Source organism: Boleophthalmus pectinirostris, unplaced genomic scaffold (assembly GCF_026225935.1).
Source record: "Boleophthalmus pectinirostris isolate CB_2022bp ecotype Guang Dong unplaced genomic scaffold, ASM2622593v1 HiC_scaffold_17, whole genome shotgun sequence".
Lineage (NCBI taxonomy): Eukaryota > Metazoa > Chordata > Actinopteri > Gobiiformes > Gobiidae > Boleophthalmus > Boleophthalmus pectinirostris.
In genome coordinates, this window is record NW_026571115.1 from 17,702,036 (window position 1) to 17,725,257 (window position 23,222).

The following is a 23,222-nucleotide window of genomic DNA, read 5'->3' on the forward strand; positions in this document are numbered from 1 at the left end:
TGTGTGTCCTACTGTCCCTGAACACACCACAGAGTCGCGTCACTCGTGTGTTTGTTTACACCTGCAGACACAGATCCAAACACTGAGATTATATTCTTTTTACGGAGAATCGGTTTGAGTCTGGATTAAAAGGACATTTATTAGTGCAGATTTGTGATGTGAGGAGGAGCCTGTGTGAGCGGTGAGTGTTGGAAATATGTCGACTTTGAAGCTAGTTTTTGTCATTTGTTATGGGTTAGCTGCTGTAGCTCCCGCACATAAACAGACTGTTTTCTATTGGTCTGTTCTAAAGTGACTATATTGGCCGTATATTTGCTACTGGACCTGCACTGATATGTAAATGAGCTGTGAACAGACGTGTGAATTATGACATTTGCACATATAATTAATTACCGCGGCGCACACGTATTTACGGCTAAAGGCTAATAGCGCTACTTTCTTTACTAGTTATGGGTCCGTCGCGAACGAAATGACTCTTAGAACCGGCTCTTTGAAGGGAACGACGGGAGCCTGATCCTTATTGGGAGCCGTGTTTTCTCTTTCTCTCACTTTTTTTCTCTTCACGCCGCGTGCAGATTCGTGGTTTGACAGCGGCAGCGGCTAAAAACGAAACTTTGAGAAATTTGCGTGTACGTAGGATTAAAAAAAATAAAAATAAAAAAACGAGCATATTTGACTGTAGTTTAGCATAAAATAAATAAGTCCCGGTTTAGTCCTTTTTCAGTCCTGGTTTAGACCTGGTTCAGTCCTGATTCAGTCCTGCTTTAGACGTGCTTTAGTCCTGCTTGCAACAAAACAATCTGAAGAGCCACTTGGGAGCCAAAAGAACCAGCAGCTTTTAGTGAGCCGAGCCAAAAGAGCCGGTTCTCTAAAAAGAACTGGAATACCCATCACTAGTGTCTAGAATGTGATGCAAAAATGCCAATAAGCCAACCTACTGTCTGTAAATATGATGTAAAGAGGCAGAATAACAATAAATGTTGCCTAAATAAACCCAATTTAAAATCCACCAAAGCCAAACCTAAGTTTTTTAAACAATTCAACATTTACAGTGAATTTTTACATCACTAAATATATCGGCGATTATGTCGGCTATCGGCAGCTCCAACTCCCATTATATCGGTTTCATATCGGCCACAGCAAAATCCATATCGGTCGGGCTCTACTATGGACACAATGTCATTTTTACAGATATTCCTCAAAATAACAGACACAAATGATGAAGAATAATAAGTAGAAAATACAAACAGTGCCATAAACCAAAGCAGCAACATTTCCTTGGAGACGAGTTGGCAGCCTGTCTCCAAGTTATGAGTCAGGTCAGAGTAGAGATGAGCATACTCACAGTAAGGATGCATGTTTTTCAAGGTATTTGTCAGCAATAAAAACACCAGTAATTAAATGCTTGTATTTTTGTGTAAATATTTGGTGAAATCTTCCCAAACACAGCTTTAAGATGACAACACAGGCAAAAATTGTACACTTGTCAGTAGGGGTGTAACAATAACCAAAATATCATGATACCATATCATCAAAAGTCTTTCAATAATATCGTGGGCCATCACAGTATTGAATCACAAGGTTCTTTGCTTAAATTCATTGTTATGGTGCAGCAATAGCTAAAAAAACAGAGGGAACTACATCGACCATGATCCTTTGCTCTGTTTTGGTGCAAAAAATAAATAAATTACAGCTCTAAGCATTTTTAAATCTTAATTTTGGAATTAAGTCTTGTCAGGGCATTTTAAGTGGAAAAAGTAGCATATTCACAGTTTTTTTTAGCCTCCACAAAATATCGCAATAAATATCGTACCGTGAGATGTATATCACGAAAATATCGTATTGTGAGATTTGGATATCGCTACAACCCTACTTGTCAGTTCTAGAGGTACAGTAGGTGATTGTAGTCTATTTCTTTTAGAATAATAATAGAAACCTGTAGCCTTTAGCTCAGTGGATAGGATAGTTTGATAAAATATATATTGCTTTCACAATTTCTAGCACGTCTATCGCATGTGTATAGTAATCACTCTCCTGTGGCTGTGTCTGATGGTACCGCCTCTATCATGCTTCAAGAGTCCTTTCCCTCATCATTCAAGGCCCTTGTTCATTCATGTTTTGCTGGTGTCGGTGCAATGTAAATTACCAGAGCTGGTGATGTGTTGCACCCATCAGTAATAGACTGGCACTGCGGTCCACTTGTGGCTCACTTGTGCGTCTCTGAATGACTGTCATCAGGAGCTCGGCGCTGGAAACACAGATGCATTCCTTCACCTTTTTTGGCCACATCTGGGAAGCCAAAACACATCATCAGTTATGTTTGCACAATTAAACCAAACACTAATCAATCAAACCAATTATTACAGATGTAGATGTATGCTGGCATGGGGATCTTATTTATAAAGAAGACATATGTTTGATCCGGAGTCTGAATTATTATTATTATAAGTGCTAAGTAAGTACAAGAAAGTGGGTGGGAATAGGGACATGTGAAAACAATACATTTTCTAAGCACTCAAACCTCAAATGCAGGATGATGTAGGATTACTCAAACAAGCATGAATCAATTGAAATCTTTAAGTATGCTTATGCTAAAGAAACAACATTATAAAGACCCATAAAAGTAGATTTAAACACAACTATAAAGAACCAGCATAGAGAGACCACAGAATAGGAGTCAACTGTTCGCTATGTGTCACTAGTGGTACACAGCACACACAGTTCATGGACCTATTGACCCCAGCGCATTTTGGGTAGAAAATGTTCGGCCCCTGGTGAATGACACAAACTGCTTGGATAATGACTAGCATCCGCCACGTTTAGGATGCTTCTATAACAGAGGGCACAGTGTGAACAAAACAATCTCAGCCTAACTCGGTTCTTCCGCCCTTTAATAGAACTGCCATATTGGATTTGTAATGACAAGCTTAAAGACGCAGCAAAACAGCCTGTTCCAACCTGCCTTGTTTATGAACAAACATTTGGGTTATAATTCTGAGCATTATTTCCTTTATGTGAGATATACCAGTTATATTTGAACCTGTTTTTTCTAAATCGTTTCAATCTGGTAAACGTACAAACCAAAGGAAATGAAAGGCAATTGTTTGATAATGTGGTGACAAACAATAATAGATAATAGATAAAGTACTATCCTGAGGCACATTCATGTAAAACACAGATAAGAGCCAGTTCACAATAAACAAGTTAAAGCTAAGGAGAACATTGCTATTTGTTCGATGTTTGCTCAATGGGAATGATATGTTTTTGCACAGTCAAAACATCAACAAATTAAAAGGCAATACAAACGTTTAGGCCTTAATAAGATTGTCTTATTAAATGTTGTTTGGCTGTTTCTGAATTTATGCTCCATTTGTAAAGGCCTATTATTGAAAGTAAAATGGAAAACAGGTAAATGATTTCATTGGTCTAAAACGGTAGGAGATTAAATCAAAGGCACAGTTAATTTTCAAGGAGTATATCCAAAATATTAAAAAGGTCCATATTAAAACAGTACTGTAAAAAATAAAATCAATTGTCTTTTTATGGAAAAGTAGTTGAGAACATCCACAAACATTCTAAAATGAAAGAGTATTATTTGAAGCTCATATTTCAGTCTTCCCCAAATGTTAATGCTCCTGGGTGTGCATTCTGATTTGAAAATGTAAAATCAAATTGCATTTTCATTTCTTTCCCCTTAAATTGTGTAAACCTACATTGTGTATAGAGCAACACAATGACATCTTACGTTCACTTCGTTACAGAACATGTTCAAAATCCGAAAGAGCCAATATGAGCTCAGAGGCACGACCATGTTTATTAAAAAGAAAATCAGAACAAACATTATGAAATTTTGTATATCTGTTAAAGGGGTGGAGCTCTGGAACAACTGTACAGAAAACCTAAAATTGTGCACCACTTTCTTTCACTTCATAAAGAAGTTTAAATGTTTAACTCTGGATAGATACATGAAATATGAGACTTAGTTTGTGCTGTAATACTTTGTTGTTCTGTTACTGATTAGCTTGTTTCTTCCTGCTGTATTTATGAAGATGAACTGGTGTCAAGATGAAGCTCTGACAAAGGAATAAAGGGTAGGCATAATAAGCTTAAGCTTCAGCCTGCACCTTTTCGTTCTGTATATGTTAAATATGACTGTTTATGAATTAAAGTCAAAATATACCTGTGACCGAAATAAATAAATAAATAAATATAAATATATAAATATAAATATACTTGCACCAAAGTTCATGTTTTTTCTGCTTTGGCTGAGTCTGCTTTCACTTCCTGCATCATTTTATAGTCCATTGGCCACAAACCGAGTGTTCCTTACATTTCTAACAGATTCCCCAAAGCAGAAACAATGTATTTTATGCCCGTGTCAGTGCCTTTTGCATTTTAAGTTACTGTTTCAGGCATTACATAACATACCAGTTTCTCGGGTGACTTTCCCAGATTGGTGTTGCATAAGTCTTGCATAGTCAATTAAAGCTCACAGATAAGACATTTGGTCCAAAACTTTAAAGGTCCTATGTTGTATGAAACTAACTCTTGTGATGTTATGATGTTGTTACCTCCACAAAAAATATAAGGGAGTTGTGTTTTGTTTCATTCACAGGTTTGAGTAACCCTGCATTATTTGTTTGTCTGTCGTTAAAGATCAAAATGCTCTGTTCCACCTTGTGATGTCATGAAGTGGAAGTTTTCAAGTTAAGAGCTACATTTTAATTTATCCATATGTTCCCATAGAAGTGAGGGGTGGGATCACTTATAATCAAAACAGCCTTAAATTGCTTGTTTAGCATTGACTGATTGAGCCAAGTTTAGAGTCAAGAGCATATGGCAATAAACTAATTTGACAGATGACAAAAAGCTGGCCAGCAATGCTTTATATCTGTAGTCAGACCACATAACAGTGTGAACTTGTCTGGACCATTTGTCAGTCCACATGAATTACAATTGACTACTTAATTTTGTATAGTCCCAGGCATTCCCTTTTTACAAACCCTACCAGCATTCTAACTCGTGCTGCGTGTTCCTGACTAGCAAAACAGCTTTTTAAATCATGTACTCAGACATGCGCACCATAGATACAACCTACAGATGCAGTAATTGCTGTGATTTTAATGTGAATCTTTATAAAAATGGCATCCCCTGAGGAAAAACATGACTGTATTAAACACAGGCTACGGGATGTACCTCCAGCGGTGACCTCTTTCTGTGTATCTGCATGACTGAGCTTCACTGCTTTCCACAAACTTGAATATAATCTTGTGTGAAATTAAGAGCAAAAACAACTTGATGATTACGAAAACACTGAATGCGATGGCTTTATGGGTTTATGCTGTAGTTATTAATAGGAAGTTACTAGTATTGTGAAAGCTGAGTTCAGTGAGTGTACTGATATGATTATGCTCCTCTAATGGTCCCAACATGAGCTCTATATGCACTAATGTCATCCCCCACAGTTTAGATCATTGAGTTGGTATCCTGCTGCACAAGAAAATGAGCAGATAATAAACCTAAACAGCAAAGCAGCTCTAATATCTAATTTGTATTATTTATGGCACTCCACATGTAAACCACTGATAGTATCATTATTTTTGAAAACTAATTACTTAGCATTTTGTCTTCTTTCTTGTAACTGTAACTAGTAAGTAACTAGTGTGTCTGGTTGATTTGATAGTTCTCCTTTAAGAGCCCATATTATGCTATTTTCTGACCTATGTTATAATGTTCCCCCTTCACAAACATACCTAGAGCTGTGTTTTGCTTCATGTTTAACACACAAACCCCGCATATTTAGCCTGAGTTCTTCTCTCAGACGGAAAACACTCTGTCCCACCACCTTGAGATGTAATACAGCTACTACTCCACTGTGATTTTAAACTCCATAAACCTTCTTTAGAATCATTTGGATAATTTCAGCTCTGGAATTGCCAATCTCTACTGAACTAATGGTAAAAGGTAGTGCTTAACTTAAAAACTACCAGACTAATAATAAAGGATTACTCATATATATGTGTGAATCAAACAAAACACAACTCCGGGTATGTTTTTGAGGTTGTAACAGGATTATAACATGGCTTAAAGCTCACAAGAGTCCATTTTGTGTAATATAGGACCTTTAACATCACAAATTCTTTTAATTAAGGTAGTTCATATTATATCGTTAGTTGATTAATTAATTAAACTTCATTTCCAGGGTTATGTGGACCCATAGTCTTATAGTCCCAAGTATATTATACACACTCTATATCCACTGACATCAGTATAACAGGAATGATTGCTCCTTCATAATACCGTAAATGTACTTTTCTGGCCTGAATGAAGATGTCCTAATACCTGTCCCATTCAATGACAGATGTTTACATTGCTCAAAAATATCTTGAAAAGCAATATTGCTGTGTGCAAGGTCACCTCTCCACAGATCTAACTTGACCTGGTGGCGCCGCCTGCTGCCCAAGAAACAATTTAATGTTAAAGTTTTATAATGTAGAGTATTCAAGACAAAGCAATACCATCTCCATAGAAACAAGAAATTGGCAGACACTCCAGCACAAATGTTACATAGTGCACTTTTGATCCCATTTGAAACATTTTCTTTTAACATACATAATTTATACTGCAAAGATTGAAGGCCATCTGTTTATGGAAAAAAGTATTTGTTTTGAGCTTACATGCAGGTTATCTCCATGGAGCAGTTCTCTTGTTTATCTAGTCACAGGAAAAACAATATCATCTTTATGCAATGGCTTGGTGGCATTGTGCCCTTTAGCTTTGTTCTGTTTGCATAAAAATAACTGCTTTATGTGAGTGCTAATTGCTTAAGGCATGGCAGATACAAATGAGGTGTAATTCAAGAGAAAAATGCCAAACCTTTAGAGAAAAGAGTTTGTCTATCCCGCAATGAAGTTTTCCATTTTAGATCCAAATCAGGGAACAGTGCCATTACCACACAGTAAGTTACAGGCAAAATTATTCCTAAAATAAAGAGGAAGTGTGTAATCAGGGAAACTGCAATTGTCCTTACTTTCCTGCTTTATAAATACCAGATTCATGTCATCTCAAGTGTACAAAAATGGGTTTATGGATACTTTTCAAAAACCTTTTCAGAAGTATGGAAGTGAAGACATGAGTTCCATCAAGAGCTGTCAGAATTGGCTCAACACTCTCAGGTGGCCTACAGAAACAAAGAAATAAGAAACTGAGGAGGTGTGTCAGAGCAGAGGACGTGGGTACACACAATAAAGGAAAGGTTGTACAAGGCAAATAGCAAAAGCCTGTGTGTGAGAGGGTCAAAGGGAACCTGCCAGTCCTCTGCTTGAAGGCCTGGCATTTTAGGTGACATGAAAATAAAATTAAGGACTATTTTTTAGGTCGGGAGAAGGAAAACAGCTTGTACAAACCTCAAGATGTGCCGGGAAGTTCCCTGTATTTAGAGGTCCTATATAATGAAAATTTGACTCTTGTGAGCTTTAAACAATTTTATAATGTTACCTCTTCAAAAACATACTCTGAGTTGTGTTTTATTTCAGTAATATGATTGAGTAACCCTTTATTATTAGTCTGCCTACAGCTCCAAACCTCAAAATGCTGTGTTCCACTTTGTGATGTCAAAAAGCGGTAATTTTCACGTGAAAGCTACCTTTTACCATTAGTTAAGTAGAGATTGACAATTTCAATTCTGAAATCATCCAAAAGATTTTAGGGAAGATGTATGGAGTTTAAAATGCAGTGTAGCATTTTCTATATTGCCACATGACATCATAACGTGGAACTGAGTGTTTTCAGTTTGAGAGAAGAACTCAGCCTATATATGCAGGGTTTGTGTGTTTAACATGTGTGAATGAAACAAAACACAACTCCAGATGTTTGTGATGAGGAAACAACATTGCAACATTGATAAGAAAATAGCTTAATATGGGTCGTTTCAAGGTTATTATAACTAACAGTGTAACTATGGTAATATTCTTCAATGTAATTTCTTAGCAATATCATTAACCATACATTAACACCTATTTCAATCACAGCATGAAGACTGTACCTGGAAACATGGTAAGTATTTTATCAATGATAATATGGAACCTGGGCTACAAAATGCACATTATGCCCTATTATTAAAATTCTTTCCATTTAATTACTGTCTGTAAAGTTCAACCAAAAGTTGTATAAGTTACCATATTGCAGTAGAGAAAAGTCTTACAATAAAAGTGACTAAAATAGAGAAAAAATTGTAAAATTAACTATGTTTGCCTAAATGTATATTATGAAAGACTAGGCCTACTTATCCCAATAAATTATTAATCCTCTTGCAGTTTTTGTTTATCATAAAACTGCTGTGGTTAAATTAGATCCATATGAAACACTGGGAAGTTTGTTGTCAGATTGTCCCTGTTGGCTTTCATCACTGCGCAGGAACGTGGAAATTCAATTCATGACAATTATCTTTATTGGATTAAATTGTAAGCAGCTGTATGGTGTGTTATTGGTGAGAAACTACAGCATGGACCCACCAGCAGCCTTATAAATAATAGACTGCATTCCTGTAGAGCTTTATCAGTAGGTGAATAAAATAATAACCCATTAATTACTTAGAATTGATGAGTCCTTAAACAAAAGTTGGAGGATCTTTGTTCTTGTTTTGTTGTACGTGGTTTGTGATAATGAATATCTACCTGACAATATTAGGCCTTGAGCAGCTGATGCAGATTTGAGCTAGCTTGTGCAGCATGATTCTACTAAAAAAAAAAAAAAAAAAAAAGTCTGAACAACGTATGAACATTAAACAAATCAACTACTTCAGATAAGATGGTCTTACCTGTTGCCTTTTCAGTGTCAGTGGTACTGTAGCCAAAGTTGATAGCATTAGCATTGTTATGGCCATTTTGTGGTCATTAGGTTGATTTGATCGCTTTCCTTTATCATAATTCACTCCCATTCAAGACACTTCTTTGACAAAGGTAAGAATTTGTCTGTCTATTCCTTTTTTGTATACCATACCTGCCATAACAGATGTACAAATTCACATATGAACCAAAACCTGGGCTAAAAAAGACGATGCTCTTTAATGTTGACTATGACGGATGGGACAGCAACTTAAAAGAAAAGTAATACCTGTAAAATATAGCCACGCAAAGCCAAGACTTGCTCATGAGGACTCACAGACCCAGCTACAAAAAGGCTATGGGTGAAAATTATGTTCTTGAATCTAGAGCATAAGCTGAACCTGACTTGTAGTAAAGTTTGGCTCAAGAAAAAGATGGTAAAACACATAACTGAGGCTCAGAAAGAGGGAAAAATCTATAACTTATTTAACCTAATATTACTTTCCATTACAGTAGTAATGATGTCACATATTACACAAGATTTATTACTGCAAGCTTTAAGACATATTAGAATGTTGTTCCCTGTTGTTTCGCTTCATTTGCACACATTTGAGTAATCGTGGTTTATTATTCTATCTACACCTCCAAAGCTCAAAATCCTCTGTTACATTTTGTGATGTCATGCAGTGCTACCTACCAGCCACCAGCTGAGAGGGCAATTTCAGGGCTGAAATGATGCAAATGATTCTAATGAAGTTGTACGGAGTTTAAAAAGTGGGAAAAAAGAAAAAGTTTAAAAAGTGGAGCACTTCCTGTATTACAACATGACATCTCAAGGGGGAACAGAGTGTTTTCTGCTTGAGAGAAGAACTCTAAATATGCAGTATTGGTGTGTTAAACATGTGTGAATGAAACAAAACACAACTCCAGGCATGTTTGTGACGAGGAAACAACATTAAATTATAGATCAGAAAACAGCGTAATATGGGCCCTTTAAATGGTTTTTCTAAGCATTAGCTTACTTTGTAGTATAGTCATGAAATCCTTTTGCTACTGAGGCATACAGCTATGGTCTAATAAAATATGCATTTGTGCCTCAACAAATTCATTTCATGCTTCCTGAGCAATGCAATGTGAGTCACTAAACAAATACAAAACAATTGAAAGAAAACACTGCTTACATTGAAATTCTCCATTGTTTTCTGATTTCCATGATCTGTCCAGGCAATAGCATACTGTGACTGGTGAGAATGTGCCACACATCCATCCATCCATTTTCGTCCGCTTATCCGGGGCCGGGTCGCAGGGGCAGCAGCCTAAGCAGGGACTCCCAGACTTCCTTCGCCCCAGACACGTCCTCCAGCTCCTCCGGGGGAACCCTGAGGCGTTCCCAGGCCAGCTGAGAGACATAGTCCCTCCAGCGTGTTCTGGGTCTTCCCCGGGGCCTCCTCCCGGCGGGACATACCCGGAACACCTCCCGAGGGAGGCGCCCAGGAGGCATCCGGAACAGATGCCCGAGACACCTCAACTGGCTCCTCTCGACGTGGAGGAGCAGCAGCTCTACTCCGAGCTCCTCCAGTGTGACTGAGCTCCTCACCCTATCTCTAAGGGAGTGCCCAGCCACCCTGCGGAGGAAACTCATTTCGAGCGCTTGTATCCGCGATCTTGTCCTTTCGGTCACTACCCAGAGCTCATGACCATAGGTGAAAGTAGGAACGAAGACTGACCGGTAAATTGAGAGCTTCGCCTTCCACCACAAGGGACACGGTCAAATGCCTTCTCCAGATCCACAAAGCACATGTGGACTGGTTGGGCAAACTCCCATGAACCCTCGAGCACCCTATTGGGAGTGTAGAGCTGGTCCAGTGTTCCACGGCCAGGACGTGTGTGCCACACAGCTATCGTACATTTTAGGGTACAGTATAGAATATGGTGAAGATCTCCACACTGAACTAGTTTCTACAGTGATATATATCACATGGGAATATACATACATATACTGAGGTAAGCAGCAAAAGCAATTGTAGAAATCGTATAACCCTAGTAAAACAAAACAAAACAAAAAACAGGCTGGTTGCATAGTATAACACAATTGCCACCTCCTTTATAAGTGTCTATTCTTTCTTTGAAAAGAGATCAAATCTATAAAAGGATATCTACAAGTTATGGCATGTCAAGATACATACACATTACACTTCACCCAGCATGAATAAAACATAAATATTTTGAGTGACAGAAAACCACCAGAGATTCTCAGTGCCATTGCTGCCCCTGACCTCCAACACATGGTCTTATTTAGCCACGGAGCTGAGACTACTTTAACCATCATGCATGTGGTGAGTGAAAATACATAAAAAGATTAGGTTGTTGTCAGGTAAATCACAGGGTCCACACAATCCCAAGCATTACTTCTGTTTCACTATAGTCTGTGGCTCTAAGTAAATATGTAGATATAACAAAGCCGAAGAGTGGAAGATCAGTTTGAAAGATATACATTTTTAAACAGCATCATAAAATTTAGTTTGGAGCAAAATCTGGAAAATCCCTGACACATAAAACCCCTAAAATGTGTTCAACTGACAAGGCTGGCAAATTTTGAAAAAAAGAAAAAGCTCCATACCAGAAATGTAATTCCAAGGACTGCCCTGCACATATCTGTCATGGATAATTTTAATTTGGTATCCCATTCAAATTGGGATGTTCTTATCACAGCACATCACAAATGACAAATGTAAAGCTAATTATTGTATGTAATCTGGTAATTCTGATTTCTGGCAAATAATGACATTGGAGAAGCAAATCCAGATCATCACATTGCTGTTCATTTTGGCAAATTTGCTTCAAAAATTTACAGAGGTTCTTGAGTCTTCTATCGATATAGCCAACATGTCTGTAAGCCTAGCAGTCTGTGTAAATGGAAATTGCACATTCTCATCACTGGATAATAAACAGTGTGGATCTTATCTTATATCATTAAATACTGCCAGAAAATGTTGTTGTAATATACTTCAAACCACCAATCATGTGATGAAATCAAATGCAACTACCTAAACATTTGTGTGAGTTAAGTAATGTGTTGAAACCGTTCAGTGTCACTGTGAAATCAATATATTGAAAAGAACATCATGCCATTAAATGCTGTAAATTAGGATGATCATATTTGGGAGTTTATGAAGTATAGAAATCATTGTAGGTCTTTTAAAATATATTTCTTAAATATATACGTGCTTTAACTACGTGTACTTGCGTCCTTGTACTTACATGAAACTGACAACTGATGAGATTGCCTGGTATCGCTTTGCAAGCAAAGAGCTCAGGCGCCACCTAGCGTTGGTTCGACATATAACCAACAAGACAATACCACGTTCACGTCGCAATTGTCATGTTCAGTTTGACAAGCATCAAGCTGAAGTATATTATTAATAATGAAGTATGGTATGTACATATGCTAAGATCTAAGTATATATAACCAATCTACAAATATTTTATAACATGGATAATTCAACTTTAATCACATCATTAACAGTATCTTGAGAAATACAATGCCTTCCTAACTTTTAACAAGCCCTGTTTTTCGTTTAAGGGTTTGTGAATAGGTCCTCCCAGTACAAATTACCATTCTGCTTTATACACTTGCATACACAGTTAAGATGACTAGGTTAGCACTTAACCAGTTTTTTTTTTATAGCCCAGAGGCTACACCGCAATCATACACATATATCTGAACAAATGAAAAAGCAAACAGAATAACAGTCTTTAGAGCACATTTTCATTCTAAAAAGTTCAGTCCGAGCAGTGTTGTCCTGCCTCAAGTTCAATGAAAATGTCCCAGGCATTTTTGTATCCTTTCTGATTATTCCTTCCTCTTTTTTAAATTAGAATGTAGAACAGAGCATGAAGTGCAAGAAGAATGGAGTTTTGGCACTGCTCTACTCTAGCACCACAGTGCCACCTGCTGCCTCCAGGGCAGCTTTCAGTTTCTCTGCCTCCTCTTTGGATACATTGGCACGGATTTCCTGAGGGAGGGCCTCCACTAGTTTTTTAGCCTAAACAAGATATTAGGAAGGACAAGTCAATTTAGAATCAGACAATGCAAGTGCTTGCTAAAGAGTAAGCACTTGAAATGTCTTCTGTAATATGATGCATAGAGTAAAACTGTATTGATACATACCTGTACTAGATTTAATCCTTGAATGCAGTTCTTGACTTCTTTTATAAGCTTCACTTTTTCAGCTGCTTTCAGCTCTGTCAGTTTTACTGTGAAGTGAGTCTTCTCTTTTTTGGCAGGTGCCTCATCCTCTTCTGCAGCCTGTTGAACATGCAAAAAACATGTTGTGTTTCATCATGGCATATCTACATTAAGTAATCTAACGGGTAATCACAAGGAAATTGTGTGCCACTACTAAGCACTTTTGTATTCTGTTCAATCAGTTCTTACCGGAGCTGCAGGTACTGCTGCTCCAGCTACAGCACCCATTGGCATCATTCCAACATCTTGGATATTCAGTGTTTTCTATACAAATCAGATAAAAACAAAATAAACTTAATTAATCTACTTTTACAACACTTGTTCAAGACTGTTTAAAGACTGTTTCATACCTTGAGAAGTTCGTTGAGGTCTGAAACCTCTAACAAAGTGAGACTGGCTATGTCATTGACAAGCTGCTGAATTTTAGGAGAGTACTGTTTGGCTGCTCCATCAAGAGGAGGGGTGGCTATGGTCTCCACATGATTTGTTGAACTGGTCCTCAGTAGCCTGCATGCCAACAGAGCTGAGGCCTGCAACTGGTTCTCATGTCTGAAGAAAAAAAAATACAATTTACATTTGGACATATGCAGGAGTTTTGGAGATCTGTCACTATATTTAGACATTGATTAGGTCTTCTTGTGTTTCTGTCATAGTCAAAAACACATTGTTTTATGCATTTAATGACTCCACTATCTATAATGGGCCCCTGGTCTACAGTTTACAGAGCTCCGATGTTCCCTCTACAGTATTCAGCAATAGGCTGGAAAAGTTGGCTTAAAACAGATCAGTGACCTTGATGCAAGATGTTTATGCCTAAATTGCATATCAAAAACAATGTAAAATACACAGATGCCCAGCATTTTGTCGTAACATCAGTAGCGATTTTAAAGCTTTTTATTTTTATTTTTTTAAACATGAATGACACACTTCAAGTGAGCACAATGGCTTTATAATCCATGTCGGGCTTTGAAAAGCTAACTAGCTCATCTACAGCTAAAGGGGGTATGTTTTATCACAAGAATAACATCAGAGAGCACGTTTGTTACAAGAGCCGTTTATAAACCGAATGATAAAGACCTCAAGTGGCAGGATGCATCACCGGTTTTCTGCCCTTGACTTGTGTCAAACACCTCTGTTAGATCCAGTCCTTACGTGAGCTCAGACTATGCAGAGTCATGTTACGTACCTGTACGTGCGTGCAGCTAAACGCAGCGCCGTGCGTAGGCATCGCGTGGAACAGTACATGATTTTTAAAACACGGAGCTTTAAGGCTTGATTATCCACTGAAAGGCAGATAAATTTTCTTGGACCAAGTTCCTTCTGCCTCAAAAGCACATGGCGTCCCCTCGACTACTGACCTACCCAAGATGCATTGCGTGAACTTACATACGGTGGCTCGCGCATACAAAAAACACAGACTATGTACAAAACTAGGAAATTTGAATTTGATAATCCACCTCTCAATACGACACCCGTTACGACATTTTATTTTTGATTTATTGGATTAAAAATCATACCCTTCCCTGTAGGTGTGTGACCTCCACTCATTAAGCCTTATATAAATAAGCCATTTGTTAATAATATTTCATCAAAATTAATGAATAAATGTATTTATTACTATCATACAGCTATATTGGGTAAAACAAAAACATTTAGGCTATAGGCCTTTCTGTTTATTAAACTACCCTTGTGTACCAAAAAGTAAGGAGGAGCTGAGAAGAATCCTCTTAACAAAGTAATCTCTAACCATCTGCTCCAAACATCTACCAGTCTTCAGTCTTCACCTGCATTTATTTTGTCCGTGGTCTTCTCTGGGGAGAACCATGCTGGTGTCTCCTCAGGCAGAGAGGAACTGGCAGAGCTTGGCTTCAGTATTGGAGGATGTGCTAGAGGAACAATCTCACAGGCAGCTGTTTGCATTGGAATTGGGCTCTGGCACAGGGCAGCACGTCATACGCTTTGCCCAGAAAATGCCCTTTGTGACCTGGCAACCTTCAGATATCAAAGAAGAATCAAGAGACAGGTGTGTAACTCTGTGATAGAAATGTAACTGATGTAATAAACCCTAAACCCGGTCCCTTTGTCTAAAGTATTAAGGCGTACATTGCGGCCACCAATGCAAAGACTGTGCTCCAACCAGTGCATCTTGACGCCAGTGATCCCTGGGAGAAATGGGGAAACCTTTCTGTTAATTCTTGTGATGTTATTGTCGCTATAAACCTACTGCAGTACAGCTCCTTCAAAACAGCACAGGTAGGTAAAGTTGATTTTTACTTCCTTAGGCCATTAAGCATTGTCAAACAAGACCTCTACTAACTGAGAAGTATATTAACAATCCAGTAACTATTTTATTTCCAGGGTGTTTTCACTGGGGCAGGTCAGGTCCTCAAACCAAATGGTCTTCTGATAATATATGGGGTATGTATAGTAATCATTTTGGTTAGAGATAAAACAATTGCACTTCTACGACTGTTGTCTCAAACAGGTCTATGCAATAAACGGAACAATTACACCAAGCTGTAATGAAGATCTGGATGAAGAGATAAGAAAGCTGTAAGCACAATTCTACCTGTCATTTTTTAGTTATATCTCACTCACACCTCTACATCCCTGAATTAACAGGAATCCAGAGTGGGGGCTTCCAGATATCGATGTACTAAGACAGATAGCATATGGAAATGGACTGCGAATGGAGAGAATAGTAAGCACTTGTAAATGTTTACCTTTTTTAACTTTGAAAAAATGTGTGATTAATTACATTACATGTTTTGTATGTTTAGGTTGAGATGGAGAATTACTACAAATGTCTAATCTTCCGGAAAATAAACAAATAATAAAAATATATATCTATCTACATATCTATATCTCTGTCTATATCGATCTATCTATGTATATAGATAGATAGACAGATATAAATGTACATAGATAGATAAATATAGATATGGTATATTGTTGTGTAATTGACTTTTCTTGTATAGCATTAATAAACGGAGCATGGTGACAATAAGAACCAAATTTATTAAATATATTTTTAAAATTCCTTTAAAGTCAGACAGATGAGTGTGGGATAAAGATCACAAATGGCAACTACAGGTTTACTGAAAATGAGTTTCACACATGCGGCACATTGATTTACAGGCAAATCCACATGCCAACATCACATTGAACAAGTGCCTACCATAGCTTTGTGTTAGCCTAATGGCTAAAACATCCCATTTGTGATAATGAAGGCAACTTGTATTCGATTAAGGTCCTATGCTCATTATGGCCTCAAGATTTAAAAGTGCTGGACAATAAAACAGAGGCAATTGATCAAAACTATTTGAGGAATTACAAAATATCCCACTTCTATCTTAATATACTTTCAAGAAGTGCCACTTCAGGGATATTTTTGTTTCTTAACACCACAGAATTGCCCATCTGATCTGATGAGGCTTGCACTGTTTATTTTGACCTTTGACTGTGCTTTCTCCGTGAAGACATTCATACAATATCTTAAACAGTACAAACAGATGCTTACAATTAAATCTTAAATTGGAGTGACACTACAATGATTTAAATCCATTTTGGAAACAAATACAATTTAACATGCAAGTTTTGAATTATAAAAATATGAATGAAAAGGTTGGTTATGTTTTCACACCTCCATTATTAAGATATTACCTTAATTTAATATCACTGCCTATTTTAGAGTATAATTATTCATTTAGGAAATATTACATAAATGTACACAAGATGAGCCAGGAAGTTAGAAGAAAGAAAGGATTTAGGTATTGCTACCTTTACTTGCACACTCCCTGCTGAACTAAGGGAAAGAGGGCAACTGTTTTCGCAACATCATCACAAAATTCACATTGCCACAACATCACAGCGCAGTGGAAGGTGAGATGTCTGTGAGGGGTGCAAGAGTCCAAAAAGAGAAGAAACAGGCTAAAGGAAGAGAGAATGGTGTAGTGTGTGAGAAGCAGCAGCGCGTAAGTTTTTCAGTCAAAGGAAATGAGCTGAGCCTCTGCACTACCCGGCACGGCCTGCGGGGGCTGCTGTTGAGCAGGGGGTGGTTGCTGTTGAGGGCCACCAGGAGGGGGAACCTAAAACAAAGTGGTGGTTAGAATCATGAATAGTATACCATTATATTGTCTAACACATGCTAATATGGTTAACAACATGAAAACTGTAGTGTATTGACCAACCTGCTGGTACATGGGCTGCTGGCCTGGCATGTACTGCTGTTGTGGCGGTATGTTGGGGTCCTGCCCTGGTAGCGCTGAGATCATGCCTTGCATGTTGTATGGCTGATAACCCATGTAAGCCATACCATTACTAGGAGCTGTTTGGGGCATAGGAGGCAAACTCTGGGCTTGAGAGGCTACATTCTGAGAACAGAAGAATTGTGGTTATAAACAAGTATAGAAACAAGGACGAATTGCTGCAAGAAAGTATTTAAACCTGGTAGCCCTGCGTAGGTGTGGGCTGGTAGTTGGAGTATGGGGGACTGGTTGTGGGAGGGACCTGACCAGGAGGAGGGGCAGGCTGCCCATTGGTGCCTGCAGCTGGGTACATGTATGCATTAACCATGTTGGGATCTAAAAGGAAAAACAAAACAGAATTGGTGTGGCTGCAAATTAAAAAAAAAAAAAAAAAAAAAAAGCTTAACTTAATTTTATATTAACATCTCACCTGGTGCAGCACCAGGCATAGCCTGATACTGTGTGGGTGCAGTTTGCCCCGCTTGATTCATGTAAATGTTGTGCATAGGTGAACCCTCCACTGAGCCAGCAGGGCTGAAGGTGCCTGGATAACTGGGTGGAGCACCAGGCTGATACACCACTCCTCCTGCTACGTTGGGAGGCAAAGACTGCATCTGCAAAACACACACAAGGTTTAATTTGGTAACTCTTCATTCATATGCATTTTAGAATGGACCTGAAACTGAATAGGGCAACGATTTACACCTGACCTTTTGACAATAAAATGTGTTCATCCACAGAGCACACTGTTGAAGGCTTTAGACTTTACCTGAGCATAGGGCAGAGAGAAAGCCGGCATCTGCGCTCTCATCTGGATGGTGTGCTTCTGCTGCTCCAGTCGCATCTGTCGCTCCTTCTCTTGCTCCTGGAGGCGCTGGATGGCCAACTGTCTTTGCATTTCAAGATACTCCTGTAAAATGAACATTATGTATTTCAGTAATAATGTCTCCAAGACAAAGACGAGGCATTTCAGTTTTTATTACCTGTTTCTTCTGCCTCATAATTTCTAGTTTTTGAGCAAGCTGAATCTGTCTCTGCCTTTCCGCTTCCTCAGCCGCACGCCGCAGCTTCTCCCTGTGTTCATCCCGAAGGGCATTGAGAGCTGCTCGAGCATCCCTTACTTGGGCCAGCTTGTCCTGCAGTCCTTCATAGTACACTGTTACACATGAGATTTGCACGTTTTACTTACATAGAATATGTAGAAAAATTCACAAAAAGCTGCAAAGACATTCACAAAGACTGACATCTTTTCTCATCCAGCTGGTTAAGTATATCCAGGAGCTGTGGGTGCATGTTGTTGATTGATTGAAAGAGAGACAACACAGCACTGTCGTTGGTGATGCTGCGCCCCCTCATATGGTTACTTTTCATACGGTTCAGGAAAGTTGTAACAGCATTCTGCAAGGCCTTCAGAAACTGCTCATGATTCTCTTCAGATTCACCATTTTGGTATTGTTGCTATAAGAGGGGACAACATAATATTTGAATAATACTACTTAAAATAAAATAATCAATTATGAGCGTTCACATACCTCGACAATGTTGACAGGCTGTACCGGGACGTGACTTTCAACAGGTTGGCTTATTGGCGCTGGGAGGGTCTCCGCTATTGAGACTGGAGCAGGGGCTGAGGGCGTAGGACTCTTACGGGATTCCTCTTGTTTCTTTTCCCAGTATGTTCTATTTAGGTAACGGGCCAGCTAAAGTAAGATAACATTGGCATTAGACCCAAAATATATGAGTATTTTAAACAGGTACATTAAAGCGCTGCGGGAAACACTGCTACCTCAATCACGGACAAGTTCCCTCGTGAATATTAAAGAACCAAGCCTTCTGTGTAGCTGCACATGTAGTGGTGGAATGTAAAAACACACAAATTGTGTGAATTCACTTGTGCACAGCCCTGCACTAAACCAAACATCCTGTACCGAAACAGTTCGGCACAAAACATGTACCGTTACACCCCTAGTAATTAATAATGAATAATAATATGCTAGTGCAGTCTCAAAATGTTAGAGCTCAGTGAATGAACTCTACAAATTCTTCAAATGAGGCAAGGTCTGTCCATATATACTGAGAATATGCAAACCTTGTATTTATGTCCTCAAAATGCAGTTAAAAGGTACTAGTGAATAAAAATTTTGATTGGAGTATTTTTAAAACTGATAACAATGCATCCTACATACCCACCCTTTAATGGTGTAAAAAAAAAAAAAAAAACATACCTCAGGGTCTACATCTTCAGCTGAGGGGGCAGAGGAGTTCTAAAAGGAACAATGGATAGTTAAAAACAAGGAAGTAGTTTGATTCTAACAATATATACAGCGATAGGTTGTCTTACCATGGGAGCAGTGTAGAGGGTGCTGACAGGTGGTGCTGAAGAAGTCACTGGAGTAGGATCAGTTTTGGGATACATCGAATAAGAGTTCTTCTGTCTCTGTTAATTATAACAACAGACATTCATACAATGTATGTGTTCTCCTCAAGAACACAAGAACAGACAGAATTTGAAGTAAGGACTTGTAAATTCACCATGCGCTCTTTCTCCTCTGCCTCACTTTGAGACAGGGCAATGGCCAGCTGCAGCTCCTCTTCTTCCTGCAGGGCTGCTTCATCCCTTTTGGGGGGCATCTGCTTTGAGAAACAAAAGATGATAAAAGGGTATGTTAAGAATGGTCAACAGAAATGTCATCTTGTGTGTTGCCCAATAAGTAATTCTATTGTTTTTGTTTAACCTGCATGTGTCAAATTAAATAATGAAGCAAGTACATAACAGACAAGAGTAATTCTACATAACAGACCTGTGACTGCTGAGACAGGGGGCTTGGTCAAATACTCTGGAGGCAGATCAGCTGAGCTAGAAGCTGGAGCTTTTCCCTCGGTTTTCCTGAGTAGAGGAGAGAGGGAGGGGTGGCTGGTGAGGAAAAGGGACCAGGGAGGACAAACAGTCTTAAAAATCAGCAGAGAGCATGACACAATAGCTCTCCAAATATGGGGAAGCCAAATAACACAGTAATGAGCACTTAATGAAACACAATAATCCACAAGACTCTCAAGACTCACTTGTTGAGCAGTTCAAAGCAGGGCTCACAGACGCGCACTTCCTTCTCAATACCAAACTTTGGAATAGTGGAGTACTTAGAAGAACACTTGCCACAGAAAATCTGTCCACAGGCTCGGCAGTGATGCTGAAAAGTAAATGTTAAACATGAACATTAAAACTGTTGATCAATTTCAAGTCGTTTCATAGAGTAGGTAACAGGTGAAGAAAGTGACCTGATTCGAAGAAAACCCCGCCTACCTTTCTTGTCATAACACCAAACTGAACTCTGCACCGGTGACACTCCTCTGCGTCCACCCAGTCTGGAGCCTTAAATACCACAACACAAGCATTATATTGCGTTGTATGAGGGCAGTAAGCATTATGCTATTGTAAGTAAATTTATCTTACTCTTTCAGCTGCAAACATAGCATCACTCTCCTTGAATTCAGGAAAAACATGGCCTATGCAAAAAGTATTTACTTTAGTAAACCCAAAAGAAAAATTGTGTAAAATAAAATGTAACCTCACAACAAAACTTACCTTCTACTTTCATGATCTGATAAGTATCTTGAACCACCTTGTATTTGGGCTCATTACGAAAAGCCTGGGCCCAGGCTTGAATTAGGTACAGGATCTTGTTCCTAACGTTTGGTTCAGTTTGTTTCTGTAAAAATAAATGTCGAGAATCTTGAATGTTTTTCCTTCTTCCAACTTAAGTACTGGGAGACTGACATGTAAATAAAGGGGAAGCACCATAACACGCACTACAGTCACAAGGTAATGACATCACCAGGAAGCAAAAACTGGCCTAGACTGTAGTGTCACATGACACATTGAGCAGCCAACCAGATAATGCTGGGTCATGGTGTAATGCAGTAAAAATCCTGACAGCTGTGCTATTATCAAGCAAAAATAAGATGGAAAATTGATGAAGCCTCAGAATAGAAAATCTTACGTTCTATTCCAAAACTACACTAGTCAACTTATTTTATTTTATTTGTTGTAAAATCACCTTTAAAAGTTCCTTGAGTTCTTCCATAGTTTGCTTACAAGCCACCTCATCATGAATTGTAGAGCCACAGTTCTTCACGACAGACTCCAGGACCTAAGATGAACACACAATTCACCCACAAAACATACTGGATAAGACCAAGTCACTGAGACAATTGCTTACTCTATGTTTTCTCATTATTACATACCTCCAGTGCATACAGAGCTACATGCGGATTTTTGTCATTCAATTTCTTCTTTATTGCACCAATAGCATATTTTGCTCTGATGGGACATTTAGAAAGTACATGTTGTTAACATTAAATATTTACTCTTGATTTGAATAATAGCTAAATAATTAGAAAACAGAGTATTTACTGTGTGTCTCCTTGTCTGATAAGATCACAGATTTGCAGGATGGACTCCCAGTCTGTCTCTAGCAACAGCTGACTGGTAGCTTTATCTACAAATAATAATAAAAATACATTGATTTCGGATTTCATAATTAATAAAGCTGTGTCATCAATATTTTGGGCGATTATGATCAAATTGGCAGGGCGCTTTGCTCAAATGGGGCAACACTATTAGTGGAATTGTTTAACATGATTGGTATTTTAGTTTTTTCATAGCTTTAGATGAATTGTGTCGTTAATAATAATAATTAAAAAAAAAAGCCTCTGAAATGTCTGCCACGTTAGCAAATCCCAGGGTGAGGTTACAACGTGAAAACAAATGAAATAGTCTAGTTACATGAAAGAATTATTACACTTTATAATGACTTTAAAATATAAAGCTACAGGAATGACCCACAGTCAGGCTCTCAGTGTTGTTTAAGGTTAGGTGTTAGTCAAAAGCAAACAAAACGTGAAGACATCTTTTAACATTTTTAACAGTTTCTAGGGAAGGGGACTTGGTTAAATGTAAAATAAAGAGCTTGTCACTTCTGATTTTATATCTTGACTTGCCATTCATGACAGTATTTAATTTAGTTAGCAATTTAGCTGGCCTCAAAGCCACAGCCCTGGCAAAACAATACACCGAAAACATCATCGCAGTTCGGTTGTCAAACATGTAAATGTAAATATAACAGACTTGCTTAAAACCTACCCAGAAGTCGTTCAAATGTACCTCCACCTTTGCCCATGTTGGAAGATTATGTTAGTCTTTGTCGATGTGTGTTGTTATGTCCACAATTTTCCCAACGACGATGCTAGCCTGTTAGCAGTTAGCCTTCTCAGTTAGCCTTAGCTGGGAGTACTTCCGCCAAGTGTTGCCAGATTGTTAGGTGAGTAATCCTAACGCCTTTTACAATTTTGGTAATATATAACAATTTTATCCATTACTGACACCTTTTATCGGCCATTTACTGATAATTTAACCTTTTAGATAAAAGCAGCCTCAAATCAGTAACTTGATCATGTCACAGAAAACTCAAATTTACTTTACTTGGCAATCCAGAATAACTATTTATGTACAAAAACAAGTGACAAAAGTTAATTGGGTTAAAATCATGCAGTCTATGATTAAACAATTAACTGTGTATGGTTGAACTTAGAACTTAATAAATTGATGAATTGCTTAATTAATTGTAATTCAATTATCACATCCATTGCCAATTAATCTAGTCTACAGTGACTGAGGCAGATTTAGACCTAATCTTTGCCCCATGGTAGAAACAACACTGAAAATGCGTTGCCTTCGCTATTTGTAAAAGTCAGACTGATATGTTGTACTGACATAGCCTATATAAACAAGTGCTGAAATACAATGTGAGACAACTTTCAAGTGTTATTGTAGTTCACAGTTTAGAAGACTCACTGGCTCTATACTTAGAACCATAGAGACCATTCATAGTATTTCTAAGACAA

The 23,222-nt window shown here is 38.2% G+C and overlaps 3 protein-coding genes across 4 annotated transcripts; 1 reads left to right on the top strand and 2 right to left on the bottom strand.

Moving 5' to 3' along the window:
• Nucleotides 1–11,909: 11,909 nt before the first annotated feature.
• On the bottom strand, nt 11,910–14,424 carry mrpl12 (mitochondrial ribosomal protein L12). Its single transcript, XM_020934942.2, has 5 exons — nt 14,261–14,424; nt 13,425–13,623; nt 13,264–13,338; nt 12,997–13,134; nt 11,910–12,871 (listed from the first exon to the last, which is right to left on the bottom strand). Exons 1-5 carry the CDS (start codon nt 14,317–14,319, stop codon nt 12,755–12,757), a joined length of 588 nt encoding a protein of 195 aa, XP_020790601.2. The 5' UTR covers nt 14,320–14,424; the 3' UTR covers nt 11,910–12,754.
• A 69-nt stretch (nt 14,425–14,493) lies between these two features.
• Nucleotides 14,494–16,067, top strand: zgc:103625 (methyltransferase-like 26 B). 2 transcript variants are annotated; one of them, XM_055152364.1, is made up of 7 exons: nt 14,543–14,603; nt 14,703–15,097; nt 15,165–15,327; nt 15,433–15,492; nt 15,560–15,627; nt 15,697–15,775; nt 15,855–16,067. In XM_055152364.1, the coding sequence occupies exons 2-7, from the start codon at nt 14,898–14,900 to the stop codon at nt 15,906–15,908; spliced, it is 624 nt and encodes a 207-aa protein (XP_055008339.1). In that variant the 5' UTR covers nt 14,543–14,603; nt 14,703–14,897; the 3' UTR covers nt 15,909–16,067. The 2 variants fall into 2 exon arrangements, with proteins under 2 accessions (XP_055008338.1, XP_055008339.1); XM_055152363.1 differs by having other exon boundaries at nt 14,494–15,097.
• A 5-nt stretch (nt 16,068–16,072) lies between these two features.
• hgs (hepatocyte growth factor-regulated tyrosine kinase substrate) lies at nt 16,073–22,621 on the bottom strand. The gene is given in 21 exon segments (XM_020931716.2): nt 16,073–17,162; nt 17,265–17,447; nt 17,521–17,657; nt 17,752–17,935; nt 18,091–18,231; nt 18,305–18,477; nt 18,566–18,779; nt 18,854–19,021; nt 19,547–19,585; nt 19,663–19,758; nt 19,854–19,952; nt 20,123–20,146; nt 20,148–20,208; nt 20,385–20,509; nt 20,623–20,691; nt 20,773–20,825; nt 20,905–21,028; nt 21,377–21,469; nt 21,564–21,639; nt 21,733–21,817; nt 22,462–22,621. Coding segments are annotated over 21 exon segments (2,286 nt in total). The 5' UTR covers nt 22,499–22,621; the 3' UTR covers nt 16,073–17,057.
• Nucleotides 22,622–23,222: the final 601 nt, after the last annotated feature.